At 39.4% G+C, this 26,876-nt stretch overlaps 1 protein-coding gene across 1 annotated transcript; it reads right to left on the reverse strand.

Annotated features, from left to right (window-relative positions):
• b3gnt2b (UDP-GlcNAc:betaGal beta-1,3-N-acetylglucosaminyltransferase 2b) lies at positions 1-26,429 on the reverse strand. The gene is made up of 3 exons (XM_080869549.1): positions 26,235-26,429; positions 8,733-8,877; positions 1-3,419 (listed from the first exon to the last, which is right to left on the reverse strand). Exon 3 carries the CDS (start codon positions 3,392-3,394, stop codon positions 2,201-2,203), a length of 1,194 nt encoding a protein of 397 aa, XP_080725675.1. The 5' UTR covers positions 3,395-3,419; positions 8,733-8,877; positions 26,235-26,429; the 3' UTR covers positions 1-2,200.
• Positions 26,430-26,876: the final 447 nt, after the last annotated feature.

The following is a 26,876-nucleotide window of genomic DNA, read 5'->3' on the forward strand; positions in this document are numbered from 1 at the left end:
ACAGCATCTACAAAACCATTAAAATATAGCTTTATTGAAACATGATGTTAAAGCGATCACATTTAAGTTTGCGTGACATACAGTACATACAAACATCAGGCACAGATTTGGTAATCATCTTTGACTCGTGCAGGCAGCGAAAAGTGTCTGGAACTCACATTAACCAAAGTTTAAAGAAACCACACACACAAAAAAAAAAAAATCTTTCTGTGGGTTAAAAACAACACAGATACTCCACATAAACTTTGATTAAATAGAAAAAACACACAATGAAGGAACAGCCACAGGCCTCGTTACATTCAGCTGAATTTCCTTCATGATACCCAGCTTGGACACATTCGGGACATTCAGGCCAGAAAAACACTGACTGTTCAAACTTGGATAAATTGTGCACCTTTTCCAATCAACAAATTCAACACCCACACACCTGTAGACAATCATCAGGCTGAAGCAACAATTAGAAAGCGATGTAAACAGTTCAGGCAGCCGCGAAACTACACAGTGAGGAGTGCAACGATTAACGGCATGTATGTCAGCAGTGACAGCGCTATGCACACAACAAGTGAAATATTAAATAATCCAGAAGCATGAAATACACATCTTTCAGGTTCTTATCTTCTCTTTTTAGTGTTGGTCTTATCCTGCATGAATATACTGAAGTTCAAAAAGAAAAGAGGAAAAACAAGAGACCTGGTGCGATTATCTGTAGGATGATTTCCAAATGTCACATAACGGATATACGAAGGATGTAGAGACTAACACAGAGATAATTAATAAGCCGATGCTTTAAATAAATCAGGTGGTTGGCAGTTTGGGAGTCGTGGGATCGCCACTGTTTACAAAGCTCTTGCAAAAAATGTTTTGTTGCCGCCAACCTGACCAGCAGGGGGAGCTCTAACAGAGACGAAGTAACACCATTACCCTTCATGCTGTGTGCGAGTCAAGCATCTCACCGTGTCGTGCATACAATACTGCTCAGAAGGAATTTTATGAAATACGAGGGAAAGGTAAATATGTGCAGGATGTCTCTTGTCAGGTGAATGAACCTAAACAACAATGAGCTAAGGATCAACTTTCAAATAAAACACAAGTTCACACACACTTTAAAGCTTTCACCAACACACAGAACCCTTAAGAGTCTCTTGCAAAACCCACGGACACTTTAATCAAGTAACAATTTGTGTATGTACGTGTTCAGCCTGTTTTAAAGAATCTAGACTCACTCAGGTCACAGTAAAGCAGCATTTATCCTCATTCAACGCTTTCCACGGGCACATAGCAAATACGTCACACCGAACGCTTGAAATGACACACCTGTGAAAATGTACTTTGGGCTTTTGTTAAACCTTTTTGAACCTGAAGCTGATTTAGACCAGCATTTGGATTTCTCTGAGCCCCGACCGGCCGAGCTGCGGAGAGCGAGGCTAGACATCCCTGTCTCATTTTAATTGCTCCAACGTTGATCAGCCACACCAATTAAGGGAACTGCTTTTAAGAAACCACAAAGGTGGCTTCGGTAAAGAGACCTGGCCTTTAAAAAAAACATTTCAGCAGGTGGGTTTAATGTTGTGGCTGACTGAGAGCAGAGTCTCACCAGTGGAAACTGAGGAAATGATGTGAACAAAAACTCTGAGCTTTCTGGGAGTGTGGTTGGAAATAGCAGCACAATCTAAGCCTCCAGCTATGACTACAAGGAAGTGTTCACCGGGAATGCAGGAACTACTGTTTTTCAGTGTTCAGAAAGCAATCAATTGCTTTTACTCCCTTCAATAACCTGACCAGCATGTTATAGCTTAACCAAAACGACCCTTGGGTGCCAGGCAGACACTTTCCAGCTCTCATTTATTTAATACAGCATTGAGACACTTTGTGGTGGAGGTGACAGTGTTAAAGCACATAAAGGCCATATAAATAGCTGTGATATAAATATATGAACTCAAAGATATTCACTTTGGGTGAAGGTCCTTTGAAAGTTAAGCAGAGTTAACTCCTCTGTGGAATAGAGCCATAATACAAAATGTGAAAAATCAGCGCCGCCCTCATTTTTTCAGGCCACAACGCTCAACCAGGCAGAGGATCCGTGTGGACATCGTAGTAATATCTTAACTTAAAGCTGCCAACTTTTAAAGTTCAAGTTAAAATATTTGGCCCTTTGGCCTTCCTTGTGATCTATCCTGACATGTTTTCAGACTGACTGCAGTCACTGGCAGGTCAGGTTGGGTCTACTGAGCCAGGCCCAGATCTGGATCATCTCCTGTGGGGTCCTTGGGTGAACCAGCATTAAGCTCTTGTAAGCGCAGGGGTTCGACCTGTATTTCTCCTCTATGTTAAAAGTCCTGAAGCCTTTGTGCTTTTCGGGGGCCAGCCCCAACTTACGAAGACACATACCCGTGTAGACGTCATCTATTGGGTACAGCGCTACGCGCTGAGATGCGTTATGCAGGCGAAAGGCGATGTCACCTGAATAAAGGTAGCCGCCTCCTCCTGCGTACGGTGGGTAGATTCCAACATACATGCTCTCTGGTATGAAGTATTTGACCCTCTTGTCTCGGTGGGGCCCCGCATTCGTGATCACATCACCCACAAACAGGTCCTTGGCTTTGGGTCCCGAGAGCCCCTTGAGAAAGTCCATGATGCGGTAGGTGTTAACGAAGACGTCGTCGTCGCCTTTGAAGATGAATTGGGCGCCGGAGCAACGTGCCTGGATCCACTCCAGGAAAAGAACTTCTTTGACAGTCAAATTGAAAAACGAATCACGGAAATCCCACTGGATGATGTCTTTATGGCGGGCGTTCTCAAAATGCAGCATACCAGACAGATCTGGGTGGTGGTCTCCAGGTGTTGCGTTACCAAGGAGGAAAATGGTAACCACTGTCCGATTGGCTAATACGCCTGCTTTTCCCCAGGACTGGCGGATGGCCTGGCGGCGATCAAAGTGAGGCACCAGCGATTTGACAGCCAGCAGCAGAAACGGTGGCTCCTTGCAGATATCCATCTGGTCCATAATGATCGGGTAGGAGCGGCAGCGCATGTAAAGCAGGAAGTCCTTGAAGCGGGGCAGCAGGGAGTTGTAATCTTTTACCTGAGTGGTCACCCTGAGGTTAGGCTGACAGACGTTGGATGTCAAACTGGTGTCATTGAGCCACTCAGGGATGTCGCTGCTGCGGTTCGTCATGAAGATGTGATTGCTGTGAACGTCCAGAATCTGCTGCTGGCGGTTCCAGTAGGCCGAGCTGGGAGCCACTTTAGCCCAGAAGCGTTTGGAAGGGATAAGAATCTTTTGATGTCCACTTTTGTCTTGGTTGATGTTCCGCGAGATGATGATGAAGATAAAGAGGTTGACCATAGTCAGTGACACCACAACCTTAAGCCTCATCTTTGGCAGCAGCCCCATGACAGATTACCGCACACGCTGACACCTGTGCAGACACACAGAAGAAGAAACAAAGACTTTAGTCTTCACTACAAACTGATCTTTAGTTTTCATCTTTTACCTTATTCTCAAATCACTCAGGTAATTTCAGGTAGGAGGAAGCACGAGGGAGAACAGTTATCTATGGTGAAATGAGCAGGTTTACAACTTCCCTCTGTTGAGAAACAATGGGTGGAAAAAGGAAGAGAAGACACCTCAACCACACTGACAAAACGATCACATGGAAACCCCCGTTTGTGTTGTAAGACGTTGTGTAAAACTATGTCAGAATAGTTTGTTCATCCAAAGCAACAGCAAGATTACGTATTGATCTGATCAAGAAGGTCAGAGGTCAAACTGCTGATAAGACTGAAGCAGAGTGGTGTCATCTTCACACTGAATCACTTGACTTTTCACAGGTTGACTGATATGGTGTATAATAATGCTTTGTTTGTTTGGCTGTCATAGTTACTTCTGAGTGAACATGCTGGTTCACTCAGAAGTGATGGCTGTGCTTTCCAGTGAGGGTTAAACTGATTTCTTACAAAACACTTAAAAACTTCCTGTAAAACTTATGAGGTGGCATGTCTCCATTATCACCATAATCAAATCACAGGTAGGGTAGTTTTTTTTTCTTGGAATAATTAAAAACAAAAAATACTCCTCCTACGGCAGACACAAAGATAATTTAACTTTGAGCTACCTAACTAGATCTGCAATCATCAGGCCTTGCTATTTTGTTCACTTTATTTATGTGTGTTCATGCAGCATGCGTTCACAACTGTGAGCCTGAACTGATCTAATTACCAAGCTGCGTGTCCAGACCAGTCCAAACTAAATATGAGAAACCAATTAGCAAATGATCTGCTTGGTGTAAGGAGAGTTCAAGTTTACCACATTAACTGTCGGGATGAAGCACGATAAGGTAGTCTGCCTGAAATCACAGCATACACCTGCATTTCCACTGACAACATGTTTACTCGTTTACTACGCCAGAGGGCAATTTAACGGAAGGCAAACATTTGAGGATTCATTGTCCTCCTCTCTGCTTTTGTATCCTTTGCTTAAACCAATAAGAAATGAGGACGACATGTGAGCTTGAACAGACAATACCATCCTTTCAGGAGGCTCAGCTGTGCCTCAGGTTTCTGTTTAGTCACGCTTTCCCCTCTGAAAATGTCCTTACCTGGAGTTCCCCTCACTTTCTCCTTTTTCCTGCAGACCAGTGAAGCAGCCACTTTAACGCAATATTTTCATCAAGTTATTGATAAACTACATGTTTTGGTACTGCTTAACCATACTTGTGACAAAGTCTAACCGAGTAAATGTTTTCACTGTGAGGCTGCACACTTCTGGGCAAATTTCCAATCTTAACAACACTCTGAAGTCATAAAGACTAAAAGTAAAATAAAAAGACGACTGGATAATGATATAAGATTGCAAGCTCTGAAAGCCAAAAAGGGTCTGCTCATCTGGGAGACATTAGGGCTCATTTAGGGAAAGTGCTTCTTGATCATCTCAGTCAGAAAAGCCACTCCCCAGCATTGTTTCCAATCGAATAATTTCAGTGATTTCAATGAGATAAAGACTTTTGCTGCTGTTATTTATTGTTAAAAATCAAGCGCAGCCTCTTCTTTTCTGCTTTTTGGCACGACCGAGGTGCCTGTTTGCTTTCACTTTCCTCTCATCTGCGTCTGCAGACATCTCATCGCAGAGCTTTTGGGACAGACAAGACACTTTGAGTTATATTTTAGGTTTAAGGAAATCCCGTTGTAGCATTAAAGATTACAAGACACAGGATTTGTTTGCTGTTAACCAGGCACAGGTAGGTTATGAGGCACTAGTTTGTGTTGCTGGGGATTTTCATTGTATCTGACAACTGTTTAGTCTTTTTTTTTTAGAAACATTTGGGTGTAAGGGTACTGCTCATTGGTGTGTTTAGAGATGGTGTAGGTGTTTTTAATTCTAAACAACTTACAAGAATTTAATTTTGCCTTCACCTGTTTCCACCAGGTTTTGGCCCCAGAGAGCCGAGTCAGGACATTAAGACTTATTTATCTTCATTACAATTATCAATGTAAACAGCTCAAAAAGCGGTGCGAGCTCTGCCTGATGAGCTAACAGATCTGAACTGCTCCCTGGATCCTTCCTGCCTCTGTATTGTGTTGCTCTCTCAGCCTCCTAGCAACAACTCTCCACTGCTGCACTCCTGTTTGCTCTTCTTTTTCTATTCCGTGAGCCTCGTTCACTCCTCCTCACTCTGCCCGTCTCCATCAGGTTTCCTCTGTTCCTTTGAATTTGTTCTGACTCAACGCAGGATAGGAATACATCACACTTATCAGTATTATATCACCAAACAGACAAGCATGGACTTATGCTAGTTTTCCTTCAATCTCCTCTTCTCCCTTACTCTCATGGATAATTAAGCTTTCCCTTCCTCTGCATCCCATACAAACAAGATCACTTCTGGGAAACAAGTGGGTGGGTCGGTGGGGGAGGCTTCTTAAGAAGAAAGCTAAACAACATGTAGATGAAACCACAACTTCTGGACCTGTAATTAACCACCAGTAGTCTGCAGCAAAATCCACGCATACCTGCCTAAGTCTGGCTGACCATCTGCATTTGGTTTAAGACATTAAACTCAGTCATAGTGTTTCACATCGAGGCCATTTTAGCTGAAGCAATTAAGGCATGTTGGTGGTTTGACACACAAATATCATGCTTCTAGCTGTCAGCATTAAAAAGACAAGGTCTACACTTGTGGTTGACACTCACACAAAAACAGATTAGGCATAGTAAGGTCATGCACCAAACTTTAAGCTATAGTTTCAGTTCTTTTGCATTCAGTCAGTGTTGTTAGAGCTGACTCCAGCTTAAAGACAGTTAAAATCAGTTCACACATGATTTTCTTAATCTTGAAATATACATTAAATGAAAAACAAAACTTAAAGATGTGGAGGCACTGGAGGATGTGGAGATGTCTGGTCACGGTTAGTTCCTGACTTGAGCGCATTTGACAATAAAGCCTGCCTTGAAAGGACAGCTGGCAAGTGACAGCCCTCCTGCTTCTGCTGGGACTACTGTGGTTTTTCTATGTTAGGTTGCAGTTTCCTGGTAGGTAGAGTTAATCAGTGCAACTGGGAGCACCTGGCCAGTTTCTCTCATTTTACACAACACATTCGAACACTCATTCAACCAGTAACACTACTGACTAACAAACCTCATAATGTAACTTGAGGTTTTTGGATTCTTTGGGTTAATAATTCATATATTCTGGTTTAACACAGAATCTCTCTCATAATTTGTTTTGGCTCATAATGTCTTCATTATATTATGATATGTCTTTCCATGCCTGCGAGCCCACTGAGGTCCGCTTCGGCCTGAGTGACTTAAATCCCATCAGACAGTGGGTGCAATGGTCCACGCCTGCCTGTTCTTTTGGGACTGTGTGGACTCTTCCTACCGATCTACATTACAATCAACTATCTACGGCAGCAGACTTCAAAGTATAACAGGAATGACTATTCGACCGTCGGCCTTCCAGATGTCTGTGTCCATGTCTGCAACACAGTATAAGCAAGGCATAAGCTGGACTATGACACGGGCACGCTCACCACAGGAAGTGTGAGAGACCTCGAGTGATCAGAGGCAAAAATCAGCTCCAGACAGCTGTTACACAATTCTTCCACCATTTCTTCCATGGAAAACTTATGAATTTTACTTCCTCTGGAGCTCAGTGACCAAAGGCTTACTTATAGGTACGCTAAAGGACAAGTAAGTTCGAAAATTAAGGGGCGGGGGAAAAAGTGCAGTGCTGCAATGGCAAGAGGTGAACTTAATTCATTACACAAAAAGACATCAGAGCTTCAAAGCAATAGAAAAAAAGTCACCGTTATCATGTTTCATAATAACTGGAAGCAACTGAATTCAATTGTCTGGCCCCACCAAGTATGCTGGAAAGCTGTCTGCAAGTGAACACAACTGACTGATGGCCTTCTTGATTTGATTAATCTAACTAGATCTAGTTACCTCATAAAACCTCATCAATGTATTATTTTTAAATGGACCCTCATTTTAAGGATATGCAAAAACACATTTAGATCCAGAACATAAGCAGTGCCCCAAGAAAAGACAGTATGAGTCACATCCTGTCATCACAGGAAGCAGTGCACACCTATACTTGTTATGGTGCAAAGTACTCCTAAAAATTACAAAATAAGTGGACAGAAAGTTTTATTGTATTTTTTCTTAAACCGACTGTATGCAGAATCCACACAGAATGAGGAAAAAAAGTCGAATTATTAATAAACTAATAATAAGAAATAGTCTCACTGTGGTAAAAGACAGCAATGGAGCATGATAACGGTTCAGGCAGAGATGAAGAAACGCAATGTCAAAAAGCAGTCTGCAAACATCCGCAGTGGCACTTTTATTGCTCACAATAAACCTTTATGGCTCTTCTTTTGCAGAATTCGTCTGACTTGGCTTTAAAGATAAAAGATAATTATACTTTATTTAGATAACGGATTCCAAGACAGTCAGGCTTCTTTTACACAGATACACTTGACTACTTTGATTCAAGTCAACCATCAAAAGATGCCTATTAAAAACCTTTGTGGTATGATTAGGATTTTTGGGGGGTTAAAGGACTATACATTATACACTGAAACAATAGCATGTAATCTATTTTTGATTTTTTTATTCCATATAGATACAATTTGCCACCATCGGGACAAGACCTCTCTGTGTGTACTTTACATGTTCTTCCTGTATCTGCGTAGGTTGTCTATGGGCACTTTGGTGTAGTTTGTAACATAATTATCTGATCCGCTTTTAAACCTCTCTCCATTATTCATTAACTTTATGTTTATCGATCATGAAGCTTGTGGTGACACCATATGGTGTCGGGTAACAAACAGGTCTGTGGGATTGTGATGAGGTCAGTAATTTACCAGACAACACTAGACTGTGTTTGACCAGTGTGGCTTCCACCTGATAAAAAGGTTCACTGAGGTAAGCCATCCCACCTGAGTGGGGGATGGGTGTGAGACACTACAGAACAATGGCAGCTTGAAGGGCTGGGTTTGTACGCTTCTTAGTGGACCTTAATAGCTTTCATGATTATGTTTAGATGGCTTTAAATACTATACTGTGGAGAGAACCGATGAACAATGCACCTTCCTAAAACCTTAAACTTCATGTGTAAACATAACAGAATATAGCTATACAGATCTAAATGAGAGTCTTAATGTGACAGACATGCCAAGAGATGCACTGCCTATTCAAAACATTTCCAACGACGCACATTGTGTGATCTTACCTGTGCAGGTGAGTGGGCCTCTTCAGCTCTTGTTCTCCTGGTGTCTCCTCAGCACTTTTACCCCATACTTTTGTGCACTGTCTGGGGACAACAGCCAATGGGGAAAAGGGATCGGGAAGGGGAGGAGGCAGAGAAAAGACTGAATCTGCAAATGAGAGAGAAAGAACCCAGATGTCAATATTGAGGAAGAGAGCATGAGGACAAAAAAGACATCAGTTCTAATTTTATATACTGAAAGTGTGCTTCTTAAAGAAAGAACCAATAACCCTGATTTAAATACAAAATGATAAATATATCTTTATTAGTGTTTCTAGTAGAAGAACTGGTGAAGTCTGACCTCTGTGAGCAGTCATGATTGGGTGGGAGGGTGTATACAGCTTTTAATAATAAAATACAGTTTTATGTGTGATATTTGGAACAGATGTAGATTTGCTGTTAATGAAATTAAAACCCTGGTGTCAAAATTCACAGTAAAACAGAACTTGGTTTCATTTAATTTCACTTCAGGGAGGTTCAATCATTACTATGATTTATTTTTGTATCTTTTCACGGTTTTCATTTTTTTTATTTTTAAGTTAAGAATTTTCCTGACAGGTACCACAGGACAAAATGTGTCGACTAAATCTATGTGAAAGTAACAGAGCTGGTTTCCAGAGGGAGTGCTTTCTTAGTACAACAATAAGTAATTCCCCGTGTACAGTATTCTTACTTGAAATGCAGATCCTAACTTCATGCTGCATATAAACATGGCACTCTGATTGCCCAGTGGTACAAAAAGTGGTTCACTTCTTAACACGGTATAGTGCTATGGCAGGTTATGCTGCAAACCTATTTAGAAGTGCGCTGCCACTCATGATCAACATAGCCAGGGTTTCTTTGTGTTAGCTGACTTGACAAAAACCAAAAATACTGGCCACTTCCTGTGCTACCTCTCAGGCTCCTAGCAGACACACTTATATTATCGATTTCAACATCCTATGTCACCCTTTTCTCAAGTTTTTGCATTCACAAGAGTTTCAGAAAACCTTTGACCTTTACGCCAAGATCACTGAGATTCAAACTCATTTGATATTTTTAAGGAGCACACCTATGGTATCAATTTGAAGTTCCTATGTTGCCGTGTTCTCGAGTTATTGCATTCACAAACTTAGGCGCCAGAGAGATTTGGTATCATGACAATGGTTTTAAAAATTTACCAACTGAGCGTCAATCAGACATTATCAAAAGGAACAGATGATAGATACAGACAGGACAAAGTCTTCTGAAGTCTTGTGATTTGACGTCTATAAATGCTGAGTGATTCAAAAATCAAGCAGAGGAATTTTCTAATCTGTGTTCTATTAGCTGCGGTTCCAGAAGTGTCAGAGAAACAGATCAAGCAGAAAACATTAAGACATTTTCTGCATCACCAACTAAACCGATCTCCCGTGACAATGTGACGCACAGTCTGCATCCTTGTAACTTTATGACTGAACTACATTCACTGGTGTTTGTAACACATGACTGAACAGACTGCATGTGGGACTTTTTCGTATAGCAGCAGATAATGTCTATTACACTTAGAGCAGACCGTAAATTAAAAACAAAAACAAAAAACAAATCAGTGAGTATGTGGTGTCTCTAGCTAATGTTTAAACTTTGAACATAACCTGATCCTGACCAGGTTATGTGTTCAGAACAAGTTGCCATAACGATCTAGCGAGGTAAAAAAGAACAGTGAGTTTAAGCTTGCTAACCCATTTAACTTTGTAGCACACCTCTCTGCTCCGGTGTAGGTTATGTTCCAGATAAGAGACCAGTGAGGCGCTAAATGTATTTATTTATTTATTTTCTTAGACAGAAATGTTTGCATTTTTCTCTGAGCACCAATCAAGAAATGGTTTTAGAAGCAACTTTATATTTTATTCCCCTCTATGTTGCAGGAAATTTTATGATAATCTGACTTTCCCATATATTCAGTAAAGTGATAAATTAAATGTATACAGTCTGAGCCTGAGTTTATCTGATATACAGTTTGCCTAGAGGCTAATCACACTTACACATTTGTCTAATATTTTTAAATTTGCTGCAGCTAAAAGAAAAAGGATAACATCTCACTAAGCAAAACAAACAACATAGTTTATTAACTTAAAAGAATATCCAATTATTTTGTCCAGCTGACATGTCAGATCCTTTCATGCGCTGATGACATACTGACATGTTTGTTAAGTTAGTAATTTTTACAATACTTTTTTTGCACACTTTCAGCACCATATACACACACTCTACTTCTATAATCGCATACAGACACACACCATGACCCTCCTACCTCAATTGTCAATCCTTAATGTTTAAATTCCATAAAAATTTAGTTACTGCCACAAAACTCTGGAGGCTGGTCACTCAAGTGCAGGTAAACATCTGACTGACAGCAAAGCCATGAAACAGACTTCACATTCATGAAACACAGTGCAGACTATTATCACCATCTCACCGAAAGACAGGAGGGGTTGCTGTATTTAACAGAGCTCTTCTCTCCACAGAAACTAGACTTTGTGCTGTTCAGGACTAATACTTATTTTCAGTTTTAGAGATTTGTTTGCTTACTAATATTTGAGCTTACCCAAGGTACTTTTCCTTCTTAAGAGTCCTTAAATCTGAGCTTCTCCTCCTTACACAGACATGCCGTTGCGTGGATGTCTGCATAAAATCATCTCTCAAAGCATTTTGACTTTAAATTGTGTATGGGAGCAACTAGCAGGATCTTAAATAAACTTGTACAGTTTGTTTTTGTTAGATAAATCTCTCACAAACAGAAAGAAAGATATAAATATAAAGAGAAAAGTGAAACACAAACACACACACGCAATAATAATCTAATGCTTTTGCAAAAGACTGATGTAGAAAGCTCGTTTTATACAAACATGACTGGGTTTTGTTAATCATTAAACTGCCTGTGTGTGCTGGTTAGATATGAGAGGACAGCAGATAGCAAGCATAGGCAACCTCTTAACGAAACAAACTGAAAAAGCCACCGGAGGATGGCCAAACAATTAAAATGGAGTTAATCATCGAAAGGAACGCCTGGCTTTGTTCCATTTCCGTTGCTTCTCATGTTTTCCATTGTGTTTGTTTGACCATGCTGAGAAACTTTCCTCTTTTCTTTCCTGCATATGCTCCTGTACATAAGTTATTTAAGACTAAATAACAACAGTTTGTTGGGCAAAAAACAAAAAAAACCTCCCAAAACAAAACTACAATGCAAGTGAACAATGCAAAAGAAAACTGTGCAGTTTTCCTATTTAAAACATTATATAGACCACGATGTTAATGCTAAAAATTAATTACAGAAACCTCTAGTGAAAAACAAACAAACACATTTTTGGGTTTAGATTGTGAGTCTTGGAGGGCATCTAAAATGGACATAAAACATATTTTTGCAGCTCTGGAAATTTCACGAGTCTCTAAAATGCTGAAAAAGGCAACACAAATTTCAAAAGTGAAAAATCAACACACCTCTTTTTACTTTAAGGACCTGTCTGACCCCGCTGAAGCTGACATCTCCAATCACTTCTGTCTCATTTTACTGCCGCTAGGCTTTTCGTACTAACTGCAGATGAAAACACTAATTACATTTTTAACAGTGAGGTTAAAGCAACGTTAACTGCCATTACTATTCAGATGAATGCACAACTAATGAAGCTCCACTGATCAGCCACGCCCTTCTCAACGTAAAACTTCATCATTTTTAGGAACTCAAAAACAGAAAATGTATCTAGGACATCCTCTTCACTAGCTGGTTGATATTTGTGGGCTTGTTTTGCAGCAGGTCTGGTTAGCACACATGTCCTACACACTCACGGTTGCAGAACACATGTCCTACACACTCACGGTTGCAGCACACATGTCCTACACACTCACGGTTGCAACCCTCCCAAAGTTGTGTGAAACAGGTCAGCAGGGCAGAGAAGCCTAAAAGGCTCAGGCTGCTAACTGCTGTGTGCGAGTGATAACAGATAAGTCTCCTCCACAGGCCACGTCAGGTCTGTGGACAAAGTTCAACCTTCAATTGATAAAGGCTAAAAAAAAATTAAAGATAAAGAGTCTAACCATTTAGAGGAGCATGCACCTGACTTAAGGGACGAATATTTATTGCAACTTCCCTTTAATTTTTTTGACCAGTGTTTATGCTGAAGGTAAAACGTCTCGTCTCTGGCACCACTTACGATATTTTGGTTTCACATTTAACGATTTCCTCTGTGGGTGTTACCAGTGGCAATGCATCGCAGTGAAAACTGGCAAAGCAATGGGCAGGTCCCAGTTTTAAGTTTTTCCTTCTAGAGCGAGTGGAGTTTTCAGCATCCTCTGGATCAAAAACAGTTTTTCCACCACATAAAGAAACTGAGCAGAAAACCTGTTAATGATTTGAGGTGACAGAGCCACTGTTCTTGATTTACCTCTCTGTGGTCTGCTTAATAAATTCAACAACAATAAAAGTCAAGGAAAGGAACGCAACAGCCACCCATACCAAGCTAAAAATGGATCTGACTGGAACACTGTCACAGATTTTTGTTTAAACAAATGTCCCATGAAGCTATACAAAATGAATCTTGGGTTATATAAATAAAGCATGATAATTACTGATGATACTCAACAAGAGGATTACTGCCTGTCCCCAGTCAGGATCATCTCAAGTACATTTTGACAGTATGCATCTAGAAGTTCATCATTTCCTTTTATCTCTCTGACATTGTAATGCATTATAAAAGCACTTTGAATTACCTTTGTATATGAATCATCATTATCCATGGATTGTAAATTGTTGAGCAGACTCTCTTCACCTTTGTAGGTTGAAACTACCAAAGATAATTTTTTGGGGAGTAATACTTCATACAAGACTAAGATATTACTGTACGAAAAATGTGGGTCTAATGGGGACACGGTGCAAAGAGAGGAGGGCCATAAATAGCCTGAAGGCTGCAACTTAAAGAGGGACTGTCTGAGCTGGAATATATCCACCAAATGTCATGGCTCCTTCTCAGAATTTTCCATTGATGTGAGACAGTCTCCTAATTTTATTTGTTGGTTCTGATCTCTGTGTTGGTTTTATTAAAATGCAACACATGCATAACTAGCCTTAGAGGACATTCTGTTAAAAATCTCCCATTCATCCTCATCGGAATTACTATAAAACCACAATAACAACCTAAATATTTCAACCTAGAGGTCCCAAAAAATTGATTCCGTTCATCATCCAAGTTAATTGGATGAGTGACAAAACGTTTCTCCCACTGAAAACGCTACGTCCAGACAAACAGAATCAACCTTTAGGGTTTTACTTACCTCAATGATTGAGCATGCACCGAGACAAGCAAGAGGTCCTTGAAGTATACAGGGTGGGATTATGTTCCTGGTTTTGTACATGAGACCCAACAACAACAACAACAACAACAACAACCCTAAAATAACAAAAGCCCAAAAACTGAAGTAATATCAGGAACACTAATTTCCTTATCCAAATATGGCTATGGGGTGGGTTCTACGGGGCGAAGAACAGCTCTCAAGCTCTGCACATTTATTCTCAAAACAACCTGAGGAAATGTTCTTTTTTTCCTCCTAGTAATGCTAAAGTGACCATTTCTAAGCTACAGTATAGTGATGGGGAAAGGAGAGACATTCACTGCCTCACAATAGCACTGGAACTTAAAATAGACTGGAATTTCTCATTATCAACAAATACTTGTGACCCTGGCTACACTTAGGCCACCTGGGCCCTGTTTCAGGAAGCCGGTTTGGAAAACTCAGAGTGAAAAACGACACTCACGGTTGAGTAACCCCGAACTGTCCAACTCGGAATATTCCGTTTCAGAAAGGCTGATAACAATTAGTTCAGTCAACGCGGAGTTGCTTTAACCCCAAGTGAAGCGCGCGGACGAGGATACATAAAGCCCTGATAAGTGGAGCACAGATTAAGCGAGTCACCATGGAGACGGAGGGAAAGAAGGCGCGGTCAATGTATTTCACAGCGCTTGAGGCCGAAATTCTGATGGCAGCATATGCCGATAACATGCAAATTCCGCGGAAAAAAGTAACACAGCCACAGCTGCAAAAGCATGCATGGCAAAACATAGCCGACAGAGTCAATGCGTGAGTGTTAATTTAAACATTGATCGAGGGATTTCCACCCATTTAACACGTTATTTTATCATATGTTATTTTATCATATGTTATTTTATTTGTTATTTTATACATTTTATTTTGTGATGTGATGTGAGCGCAGGTGCAACCCAACAGGCCCCAAACGTGCCTGGCAGCAAGTAAAAATGAAATATAAAAATATAGTCCAAACAGGTAAGGTGTAATTGTATTATGAGCCATAGTGCTTGGTCTGTTTGTCCTATGTAAATCAATTGCAGTTAGAGGCTACATTAATTTTCTTTCTGTAAGCACTTATTGAAATTATCTGAGCACATTACAAGTACATATTTGCTTACTCTGTATGCTCAAATGTGGCCCGTTATAGCCAACAGAAAAAAAGCGGAGGCCCGAAAAACAGGTGGGGGTCCTCCACCACCACCACTCACAGAGGCTGAGCAGTTGGCCCTCAGCCAAAACAGTGGGCGCCCTGTGGCCGAAGGCATCTCTGCGGGGACATCCTCTGAGGCAATAACCCCGCAAGACACAAGTGCCTACATAAGGGGTAAATTCAAAATAATACATGATGTGCATACATCCTTTCTTCACAGTCACCTTTGCAGTGCGACACATTCATTTGATAAACTCTTTACCATAATGAATTATTTTGTAGTGAAGTTATTGTCCGACTGATTTTGCCTTCCCTCAGCCTTGGTTGTCTTTGAGAGCATAATGACAATGAAGTGTAAGGTGCTTGGTATGTTTGTTAATTGCCATTTGGTCCCTTGTAAGTTATAAGTGACCTGTATAAACCTCATATTCTATCAGTTGATGGTGGTGGTGTACTGCATCTGGTGCAGCCTCCTGTTGAGCCAGACCAACATGCAGTTGTGAGTAATACTCCACAGATTATATGAGTTTACAGTAGAACAGCAATGTTGTTTATTTCTTTACTACAGGAAAATAATGAAGAAACATTGACAGCTGTTACAGAGGAGGAAGCAACAGAGACACTTTATGAGGTTTACATCTTTTAATACTTTGTGTACAGGAAATACAGGCGACCAATAAAGCCAGTTGAACAAAAAATCTGTTTATTCTTCTTTCAACATGTTGAGGTGATGGGTCAAAAGAAATGATTGTGACATATGGTGTCTCTGACTGCTCTTCCATCTTGTATGTCCGTGGGAGGGTCAGGATGTTCATGGTTTGGATCACTGCTGATGTTTGGTTCAGAAGGACAGTGTTCTCCTCTAATTGTGGCAATGTTGTGAAGAATCACACATGCCACAATAATGTCACATGCCCTTTCTGGGGTGACCCTGAGTCTTTGCAGGCACTGGAACCGGGCCTTAAGCATTCCGATAGTCATTTCAATTCTGGCTCTTGTCCTGCAATTAGCCAGATTATATCGCTGCTGTGGGCCCGGTTCAGGGTCAGGGTAAGGGGTAAGCAAATAGGGTAAACATGGATACCCCCTATCACCAAGCAAGTAGCCAGTGAACTCTCCTAAGACAGAAGAGTACACTTCAGTTCAAATGTCCCTGAAGCAATTGGTCTTTATATATTTTAAAGTATTCTCAACTCACCATGTCCAAATTTTGTGCTCAGTGTACATTCACGGAATATTTGTGAGTCATGGACAGAGCCTGGCTACTTGGCTTCCACATTTGTGATAATGTTGGCAGCATCACATATGATCTTCACAGTGCAGAGAACACAAATTAGCATCCATTACTATAATGAAATAATTTGTTAGTTTGACATGCTACAGGGAACTATGTACCTGTACATTAATGCTGTGGAAAGACTTCCTGTTCACATAGTCTCCTTAATTTACTGAAGGAGCAATGATTGGAATGTGAGTGCCATCTGTACAGCCAATCACGCCTGGGAACCCTGAAAATAAATGTGCAATTTAAGTAGTAGTCCAAGTATCACCACATCATAAATTAAGTTTTGTTCATCCTGATACCTGCAATTTTGTGGCATCCCTCTTTGATAAATCTTGTGGGTCTGTGACCGGGGAACACCACAGACGAGTACAGGAGACGTTTCAGTGCAACTGTAACATTCCTGACTGCCCGACAGACGGTAGCCTTGGAAACGTGCTCAGCGTCACCAATATTATACAGAAAGCTCCCGTTTGCAAGAAACCGAAGTGCAATACAAATAATATGCAATGAACTGAGAGCATGTCCGCGATGTGTCACATGCGTAATATATGGCCTGAGGATGTTATCCAAATAAATTATAGATTGTGCTGAGAAACGGTAACGTTCGCACAGAAAATCATCAGGAAATGATAAAATGTCCAAACGCGCTCTGATCACTCTCTCCCGGCGGAGAGCTCTGCGGAGAATTTGGGCTTCACGATCTACTGGCTCTTCAAGGAAGTGGCACGCCATGTCCGACACTTCCTACTGTCAGGTTTCCGACAAAGGGGCGGAGACAGTCAGGGTTAGTTGTAGTAAACCTGCTAGGGGGCAGGTTAGCTTCACGGAGTGTGTCGTCATAGTGACTCACTCAGGCTGCAGCTGAACTCGCTTTGTGAAACCGAAAACCCAGAGTTTTCGTTAACTCAGGGTATACTTACTCAGTTTTTCCACTAAACCGGCTTCCTGAAACAGGGCCCTGCTAGTCATTTGCTCACACTCAGCACACACTGAACTTAGGTAGTGTCACTCCAGTGTGACCTGATGAGCAAAGATGAAGTGCACTCTGCAAAACGAATCATGAACTTCCAGTCTTTAGAGAAATGCATTGACAAGACCCTCCCTGCAACTATGACAGATAGCCATGTTTCCACTGAAAGGCTAATTGCAAATAATGACAGGAACTCCTTGAGAAAAACAAAGAGATTAACCGAAGATCTCTGTCTCAAGGGATTATAGTGTACATCTTAAACATTATAAAGCTTGTAAAAATGAAGTGAGACATCCTAGAAAGTGTTTGCCAGTAAGAAAAAAACCTAAATGGTAGCTTTGTTTACAGAAATTATGCATCTGATGCTAATGCAGCAAGAAAGGAAATGGACTCTTTAAGCTGATCAAGTGACAATGTTATCACATCTCCCGAGGAAGACGATAAAAACGAGTAATTTTGCACCTGCACATTTAAATTGTGAAGAAAGCGTGTATGGATTCAGATGACTGCTAAGCTTTAGCTTTAACTCTACATTACACATAATTAAACACCACCAATATCTCAAGGTTTTCTTATGAATCTACCCTTCTTTTCATCCCCTGATAGTTTTATTAAAGTCACTATTTAACCCATGTTATTATGTGCGTGCCAGCACAGCCACAACCACCTCACCATGTATACTTCTCAGGCTCCTAACATGACATGGTGAGCTGCATGCTTTTTTGCTAAAAAATCTTTTTGAAGCTATTGCATTGTGCGTGCACAACTTTTCTTTATGTCAGACGAGATCAGAATCACATTATGATAACAAGATTATAGTTTTCCATGTATAATTAAATAAGGGAGAAAGTCCATAACTCAGACATCATTAGGCTGGAATCCTTGAATGACCTGTGATATCGAACCTACTTTGAAATATATGGAAGACCTTAAATCCACCTAGAAACAATACAAATGACAAGCCATGTGGTCTCAACTTGAAAATATCTGTCTGGTTCTTGTGCATTAGCGAACTCCTATAGCTGGCATTGCATCTACATAGTTACTATGAATGGCTAAATGGATACAGATTCTTAGGAACTGAGGCCAGGAAGTGGTTATGTGGCAAAGACAAGAAGCACAAAGACAATGGTTCACACAATGACTGTTGTCAAAAGGGAACTGATGTTTTCACATTTCTAAGTGTTTTATTATTGAGCATTTTTAATAATAGTTTAGATTTTCCACAAGATTCACCAAGAAACAATGCTTGTAAATTAATTGGGTGACAAAATAGCCACTGACAATTTAATTTCCATTATCTTTTTTTATTTTGAGTTTGTGTGAGTTGTTGACCACTCATATGTTGCCCAACTCCAGTGTTCCTGTTACCAGACCGCTAAAAGCTACCTCATGACAAAGACTTAATGGAACAGGGGAATACAACAGTAACAAGATGACTCATTAAGGATGCAACAATTCACATTTCCATTGAAAGTAACAGCTTATAATATGAACTTACATGCGTAAGTGGAGAAGATGATACATTTTCCAATGATCTTTTATCAGTTTAATAAAGTATTACTCTAACCTTCAGTAAATTAAACCCTACTTACAAAAAACAACAACTTAAAAATCGGTGAATTTCTTTTGCTAAAAAAGTGGGCATCAAAATCTTTACTTTTAAAAGCGGACAACTATAAACCATCAACAAGAACTATGTTGTGAACCATTAACTTCAACAGTTCAACAGTAAGTTTTAAAATTAGGAGATTTAGTGAAACTACAGACACTATTAATTATGTTTAAGGCTAAAAATAATACTTTGCCTTTCACGTTACAAAGTTTCTTTTCAATGTGTTCGGGGGGTGAAGACAGCAGAAGGAAATTTCATTTTAAGCATCAACTAACTAGGACTACACAAAGATTAATGAGTCCAACAGTTAGGGGTATACGACTGTGGAACTCTCATTATAATCTAAAGAACTGTACAAATTTACATTGTTTTAAAAAGTCTAACATGTCTAAAACAATAATTCAATATGAAGAATATGAACCAAATTGGAGTTAATTGAAGAAGGTTTTTTTTTTTTTTTCCCTCTCTCACGCTTTCTCTCGCCTTATTTTATTCTATTTACTTATTTTTTCTCCTTGTTATTATATGAAGTGGTATATTGCTGATTGTAAATTTGATGTTTGGTGTGCGTTAGGATCTGGAGATAAATGTTAGTGTGTTCCTTGGTTATTAGTTGGATTGCAGATGGGGGCAGGGTTTAATAAGAATATTTTCTTCTTCCTGCTCCTTTTCACGCATTGTTACAGTGTTATACTGAGAAAAAGCATGGTTTGTGTGTATGAAAGGACAAAACTGTTAAAACTGTTGAACCAAGTGTGAAATAAATAAATAAATGAAATGACATGAAATGAAATGAAAACGCACCTTCAAACTTTCTCCAGGTGGTTTTCATATACAAATAAAGCCAAGGATACAAAGCAGTCTAAACTTTAACTTCGTAAAATGGCTCGGCTTCTTTTAGAGTACTATTGACAGCATAAACGTAGGACCCAGATAAAGACAAAGTAGTACAACTCAGTCAGAAATGCTGTCTTTAGTTTCCTCAGTGTGCCATCATCCTGCAAGTCATCACTTACATTAGGCAGTTCTGTGAGTGTCCTGGCTATTATACTGGCATCACTTTAGTTTTCCTCCCATTATCATTAATGTCTTTTTAAGCCCACTGATGTATTTGCCATATTCTGGAGCGACCACGGACTGTAACATTATGGATTAATTCTGTCTACTCAGTAAGCTGTTTTTAATGGATCTTGGGAAACAGCGGCAGCAAAGCAATTTATAGCTGGTGCTAACTTGTGTGCAAATGCACATCTCTTCATATTAGTGATTAAGAAACCCTGGTATTGTGAAACGACTCCGTTTCATGTGACAAAAAGTTGAACAAGCAGCCATTCCGGAATCTCTGTTTGAGCAGTATGTCTCAACCTTTGCGGTTTAACGGGGCTAACATTGAAAGGTTCCGTTTTGAGGCTGATGTAAGGAAAAGGAGAAGAGGCTTGTGTGTTTGATTTTGACAGTCTTGTGCAGAATACAAAAAGTCAGACAAGTTGAGCCTGGATGCGCAGAGAGATCTGAGCTGCTCTGCCACTGTATGACTGACTTTATGGCTCACTCCACCGTGAGTTGATCCCTGTTGTGGGTCCAATATATAAATAGAAAAAAAGGAATGAAATTCCAGACAAATGTTATAAAGGTACTGTTTTACCTGTTCGGCTCCTTATACTTTGCCACATGTGAACAATGTTAATTGTAATTTAGAACTCTTTTTCCTGGCAAAAGATGTTCAAGGTTTTTCCCAAGCTCAAAAAGCACAGTTTTGCATAAGGCTTTTGATTTCCCTTGATTTGTTTTTGTTTTCAGTTCACTTGAATTTGCCCATTTCCGTTTAGCTTCAGTGTCTGGTTTCTTCATTAGTCCGTTTAATTATCACGATATTAAGAGTAATTTCAGAATACATTTTACAATACAAGCCTTTCATGGAGGCAGTTAATGCACAATCACGCCAAGAATCACCCCAAAATCGTGCAAAGATATATTTACCAAATTGACAAGACAATGAAAAAATATTTTACTTTTACTTTGGAATGTGTACACCCCCCCTATAAAAAATATTATATATATATATATATATATATATATATATATATATATATATATATATATATATATATATATATATATATATATATATATATATATATAGTCATTGCTAGATGTTTATTAAATAATGAGTAAACATGTGTACAAACATTTTTAATCACAGCAATGCTGAGGTTTATTTGGGGAGGTGGAACCAGATTTATTTATTTTTTTAATGTAAAAGAAATTCTGTTGTATAGTGAACTAACTAAAACTTTATAAATACATTTTTCCCCATTTAAAAGAAGAGCTTACTGGTGGTGTTATGTTGACCTTCATATAAAATCATTTGAATAACTGAGAACAAAATTACTAACTTCTGTTGAGCAAACAATGCCCACGAAAGGTTTGCTTTTGATGTTCAGAAACTGAAACACGTGGTTGTGTGCATAAGTGACTGTGGTCACTTATGCACACATCTTGGCATTACTGCCAAGTTACAAGCTTTATAGCGTGTAAGAAACTAAACCAAAGAAAAACAAAGAACTCCCCCAAACTCTCTGGGTGTTGGATGTGATCATGAATATTTGAGAAAGAACAATGTTAACACCGTTGGGTAGCAAACAAATGAACAACATTTAGAGAAACTACGTGAACAGGCCAAATATTTATATTCACAGTTTGGGTTCAAGTGTTGACAGTAAGGTGATAATATTAATAAAAACTGATGGTAATTAATAGAAAGTAGAACAATATTTCTGTTTGAATGCAATGTTGTAATTCAGGCTCCATGACTGTCTAAAGGTGGTTTACAGTAAGCTGAATTAATTAGATTGTTTTTATTACTTTTTGTAGGCTTCTTATCTATTGAGCTGCATAATAACACTGCTTTTTTCTATATAGAGAAGTTTTTGGCACCCAAAGAGATTTTAGAACCAAAGAAAATCACCATCACTGTAAGAATTTTTTAAAAACAGTTTCTACATTTGGTTTTCATTTAATAATTTATAAACAATACCATCGTTTAGAGGATGTAGAGAAATACCTTATTAAACAACAGAAAATATACACTGCATTCACTGTACATGGGCACACGCGCCCCAAAGACTTCTTCTGGGGATAAGCAGTGTAACAAACCTACAGTGTGTGTGCTGTGCATGTAGCTTTGCTAAGTGAACATTAAGCTGTATAGCTGATCAGGCTGTGTGACTGGCTGTCTAAATGGGGCCTTGCAGATTTCTGTGTTAACGATAATGTGGTTATAGTACAGATCTATTGGGATGCCACCATAATTAGCACCACCCCTGGGTATTGCCAGATCTCCAGTTTCAGGATGTGCTTAAATTAATGACCTTGAAACAAGAGGAAGACGGCTGAAAAGCCAAATGTATGAATTCAACTCAGAGCAAAAAAGCAGCATATGCAGCAAATGTACTTCTGTACTTGTGTGAACTCTCTCCACTGTAGTATATGAGGAAGAAACCCTTAAGTAACATCAAGCCTAAAGTAAATAACTCTCACTCCTTTCCATGTTCCTTGAGCCACTAATTTGCTTACTACCCATGATGTCTGGAATATTAATGAAGAATTTGGGTGGTATGGATTAGATGAGGCGACACATTAATCTAGGGTCAAGGTCACAAGCCTTCAATTAAAAGGACACTTGAGTTTGTTCACTTCCTGCTCCGGAGTAGACATGAAAAGAAGTATCCTTTTAATTGGCCATTTATGCAAATAGCCACTGGAAGAAACTATAATAAACTCAAAACAACCTTCTGTTATATTTCACAACAGTGCAAAAAAACTGAAAACAATAGTCATGTGTGGCTATCTATAGTGCACATGGGATGAAGCCCAAACACCTAAAAGAAAACCGTAACAGTTCCTCACCCTCCACAGAGAAACAATGAAAGCTGTTACTTGCGGAGGACACATATACTAAAGGAGGTACCCTCACACTTTCTTAAGTAGTTAGCTATCTGTCTATTAAGCTTCGTAACCCGTGGATGGTCTCCAGCTCCACTGTATTGAACTCCTTAGTGTTACAGAAGCCTGCAATCGATATTCCACCAAAATGGTGGAGTAGGACCTTTTTAAACTACTAGATGAAGGCCTGGGGCCTGCCAAAATATCAACCTGATCAGCCTACAAGTAGGAAAACATAAAGAAGATGAGGTGCTGTTTGAATGGGGAGAATGAGGACTTACACACAGTACAACTGAATGCAATTTTCTCCACTGAAACAAATGAAATAATTAAAATAAATTTTAAGATACACTTCAGTGGCCTCCAAAATAAAGCCTGTGTGAGAAACACTGCTGTACAAAAATGTGTTAATAAATAGTAAATATTAGCAGAGCTTTTCTTCCCTCAGTGATGCATGTCTGTACGGTGATGGTATTAAAGACCGACTTAGCAACACAAACAAAAAACAGTCTCACTCAGATACAAAGGTCATTTGTATTAATGAATGTGTCTTTGCGGTTATTCATATTATGTTCTGCAGCAGCCAAAAACTAGGTTAGAAAAGGTACAAAAAAATATATTAAATTTTTTTTTTTTTCTGTTTATCTTTATGAACTTTTTTTTTCGGGCTATATGATAACCCAACGGGCAGGGCTGAGATAGATTTTGGTTGCCCGACCGGAGATGTTGCTAGCTCCGGGACGTCGGGCTAGCGATTTTGCGAGCCCTGCGTTTGGTTCTTTAGCTGTCAGAATTGCTGTCTGAAGGCCAACAAAGATACCCAACGGATTTACTTTACCAAGCGGATCTTCACGGCCATTGGGCCATTTAAACTTTTTAACTTTAAGATGTCACACTGTGTCCATTTTTGGAATTATTGTGATTTAGTAAATAATTAATAAACAGTCACTTGTATAGAACGCCTTTTACTGTCACTATACACTTGTACAATGAGATACAGAGAATCTCCTACTCAGTGCAGCTAGCTACGATAGTATCTCATTCATGAATGATTAAACTAGGTTTATGCGAAACCATTAATCAATCACAATTCACACAGCATTATCGTCACAGGCCAAAGTTGGAAAAGTCACTAAGGGACACTAAGGGGGTAAAATTTGCTGGTTGACTGGCCAGGTTGCTCCCTCAGGTGTGTGGTCAAAAACAGGGTGCTGTCTATTTGGAGCTTAAAGATGAATGACTGTATAATAAACTGAAATTGTCAGACTATGTTTTTAGAGATATATTTTCAGACAATGAAGCCAAGATAACAAACACTGATAACATTGGAAAGTTTGGCTGTTTTTGTACACACCTGGGATTCTCTGTATTTTTCTTTGGCTGGCTTTTCACTTGTCACATTTATATCTGTGAATGATTACATTTCATGTATACTTTAATGCTGATACAGAATTTAGATGAATTGTACAGCACACTGTCGTAGAAAAATGTACATTTTCTAAGAGAAAATATCAGCTCTACCAAAATGAATTGATTAGACACGTTTCTGCACCATGTTTCTGTTGACCTTTTGAGTCCCTTTTTATTTTTCTTACTGTATCCAAATCAGTATGGGCTACACCCCTGATCTATAGTACAGCAATTTCAAATAAATACCATAGACTGGACAGATGTAATTTTAACAACATATTAAAACTAATACTGTTAATTTTGGCGCCTTTACATTCATTTTATCCACTTTGTATTCGTAATTCCATAACAGACCAGTCAGAAACTTCACCATGACTGATAAGCAATGCTCATCCTAAGTGTGGTTTGGATGTTTCTGTCTAAACATAGCACTGGTACAGGGCTGACGCACACACATCTGTGCAGAAAAACCCTTGGAAAATGTTGCTCGTGTGATTCAGAAATTTGATCATGAAGTGCATACACAGCAAAAAAAGGCAGAGAACAGACAGAGAAGGAAGAACAGACAGTTATATTGGGAACTTGTTTGTCCAGGTTTAACATTAACACCAAGTTTAAAACTAACTTTCCTCTGTGCTACTTTTACAGATTGTTTATATGTCCAAAGCAGGGAGGTCAAGCTCATTTTTAACTCAAGGGTACATACAGCCCTAGTTGATCATAAGTGGATCACTTGTTTAATCACTTAATGATAACCTACATGTTTGTGAAATTTCAACAGTGTATCTCCGTATTTTCACATTCATAGGCTTAAAGGCTCAAATTAGGTCCTATTTACTCCAGTTCCGAAATGAAATGCATTGCAGTACAATTAAACACATTTTTGAATTTTTTATTCATTCCTATTTTGAAGTTAGAATAAGGGAAGAATGTGTTTACAGTGATATGCGACTTATTTTCAGGGCATCTTAGGATGGTCAGCAAGAAAGATTATTGAACTTTTTCTATGTTGATTATTATGCAGTGATTTTACTGCTTAAACTTGGCTATATATGGCTAATAAAATAAATATTGACAAACATTTCCATCTTTAAGGTTTAAACAACATGCTGGAATCTGTAAAGATTTTTTTTTTAACTTCCCAGACATTTTCACTCCCAGAGATTGCTGGCACAGCTCACCAAGAATGAAAATGCATTTTGGATTTTAACCCTATTTAGTGGTCGAGACTTAACTGGGTAGTCCACCCCGGCCACATGTTTTGACACCCCTGCATTCGATGTGACACTTTTTGATTGAGAATAGCTACAAAAATGTCTTACTTTAGTTTTTGATTCAGTCACTTCCAAGTGCCCGAAGTGCTTTCAGTCTCGCTCAAGTTATTGTTAATCATAAACACATCTTTATATTTGATAGGCAGCTTAAATATTTACTGCATTTAACCCCGAAACAGGTAAGTCCATTAATTCATTAAGGTTAGTCATTTAGCCCTAAAGCAGAATAATGCTGTATTTTTAAAGATAGTACTGCTTTACAAATGCCACGGCACTACGTCTTGTCATAGTCTGTTCTTCCTACTGCGTTTCTGGTTTCTTTCTTGAGTTTTCCTGAAAAGGAACAAGCACTTTTCATGTACAGTCCTGTTCCCCGAGTAACTCGGACTTTCCTGGAAACTTACTGGGTCGGTTAACTTACTATGAGGATCTAGTTCAGCTACTCGATATGACTGTTACTCCGGACAGGTGGGAAAAAATAAACTCGGTTGAACTCACTTGCTTGGCAGTCAGCCTAGAGACACTCCGACAGCGGCGAAATAGTGAAATAAATCCATCACGTGCCGTTTCCGGTGGCTAATCGTCGTCTGTTTACCGAGGACCTCCCGTGTTTTCCCTCCGCTAACAGCCGAGATCTGCTGCTTATCGCGACTGGTCTATTTTTTAACCGTCTCAATTGTGAGTGCACTCGCGGTCGCGGCACCTCCCAGATCACGCCCTGTACAGTGACGTCACCTAGCGCGCGATTTATAAAGGCTATTCCATTATTAAAAGGCTGAAATTGTCAAGGCGTCATCATAAAGAGACCTTGACGAGTAGAAACCGGTTAGGCGACAGTAATTCTTCGAGCTTTAATTCCAGGGAACCAGACTTTCCTGTAATATTTTGAAGTGCTGTTGAGCAATAGTTCCGGAGGTTTTCTGAAGGTCTCTGGCTGCTTTTCAACCTTTTTGGTGCCCTGATCATTTAAAGAGGAATGTTTTTATTATTTGTTAACACTAACTTATGAATTATTCAAGCATAAAAAGGCAGCCAACTGGTATGAACCAGTGTTGTGATCTCTTTGTGTGTATTATCATCAGTTAAACATTTTAGTTAACTAAAATAAAAATAAAAACTAGACTTTTGGAATAATAATAA

The sequence above is a fragment of the Rhamphochromis sp. 'chilingali' genome, assembly GCF_963969265.1.
Source record: "Rhamphochromis sp. 'chilingali' genome assembly, chromosome: 20".
NCBI lineage: Eukaryota > Metazoa > Chordata > Actinopteri > Cichliformes > Cichlidae > Rhamphochromis > Rhamphochromis sp. 'chilingali'.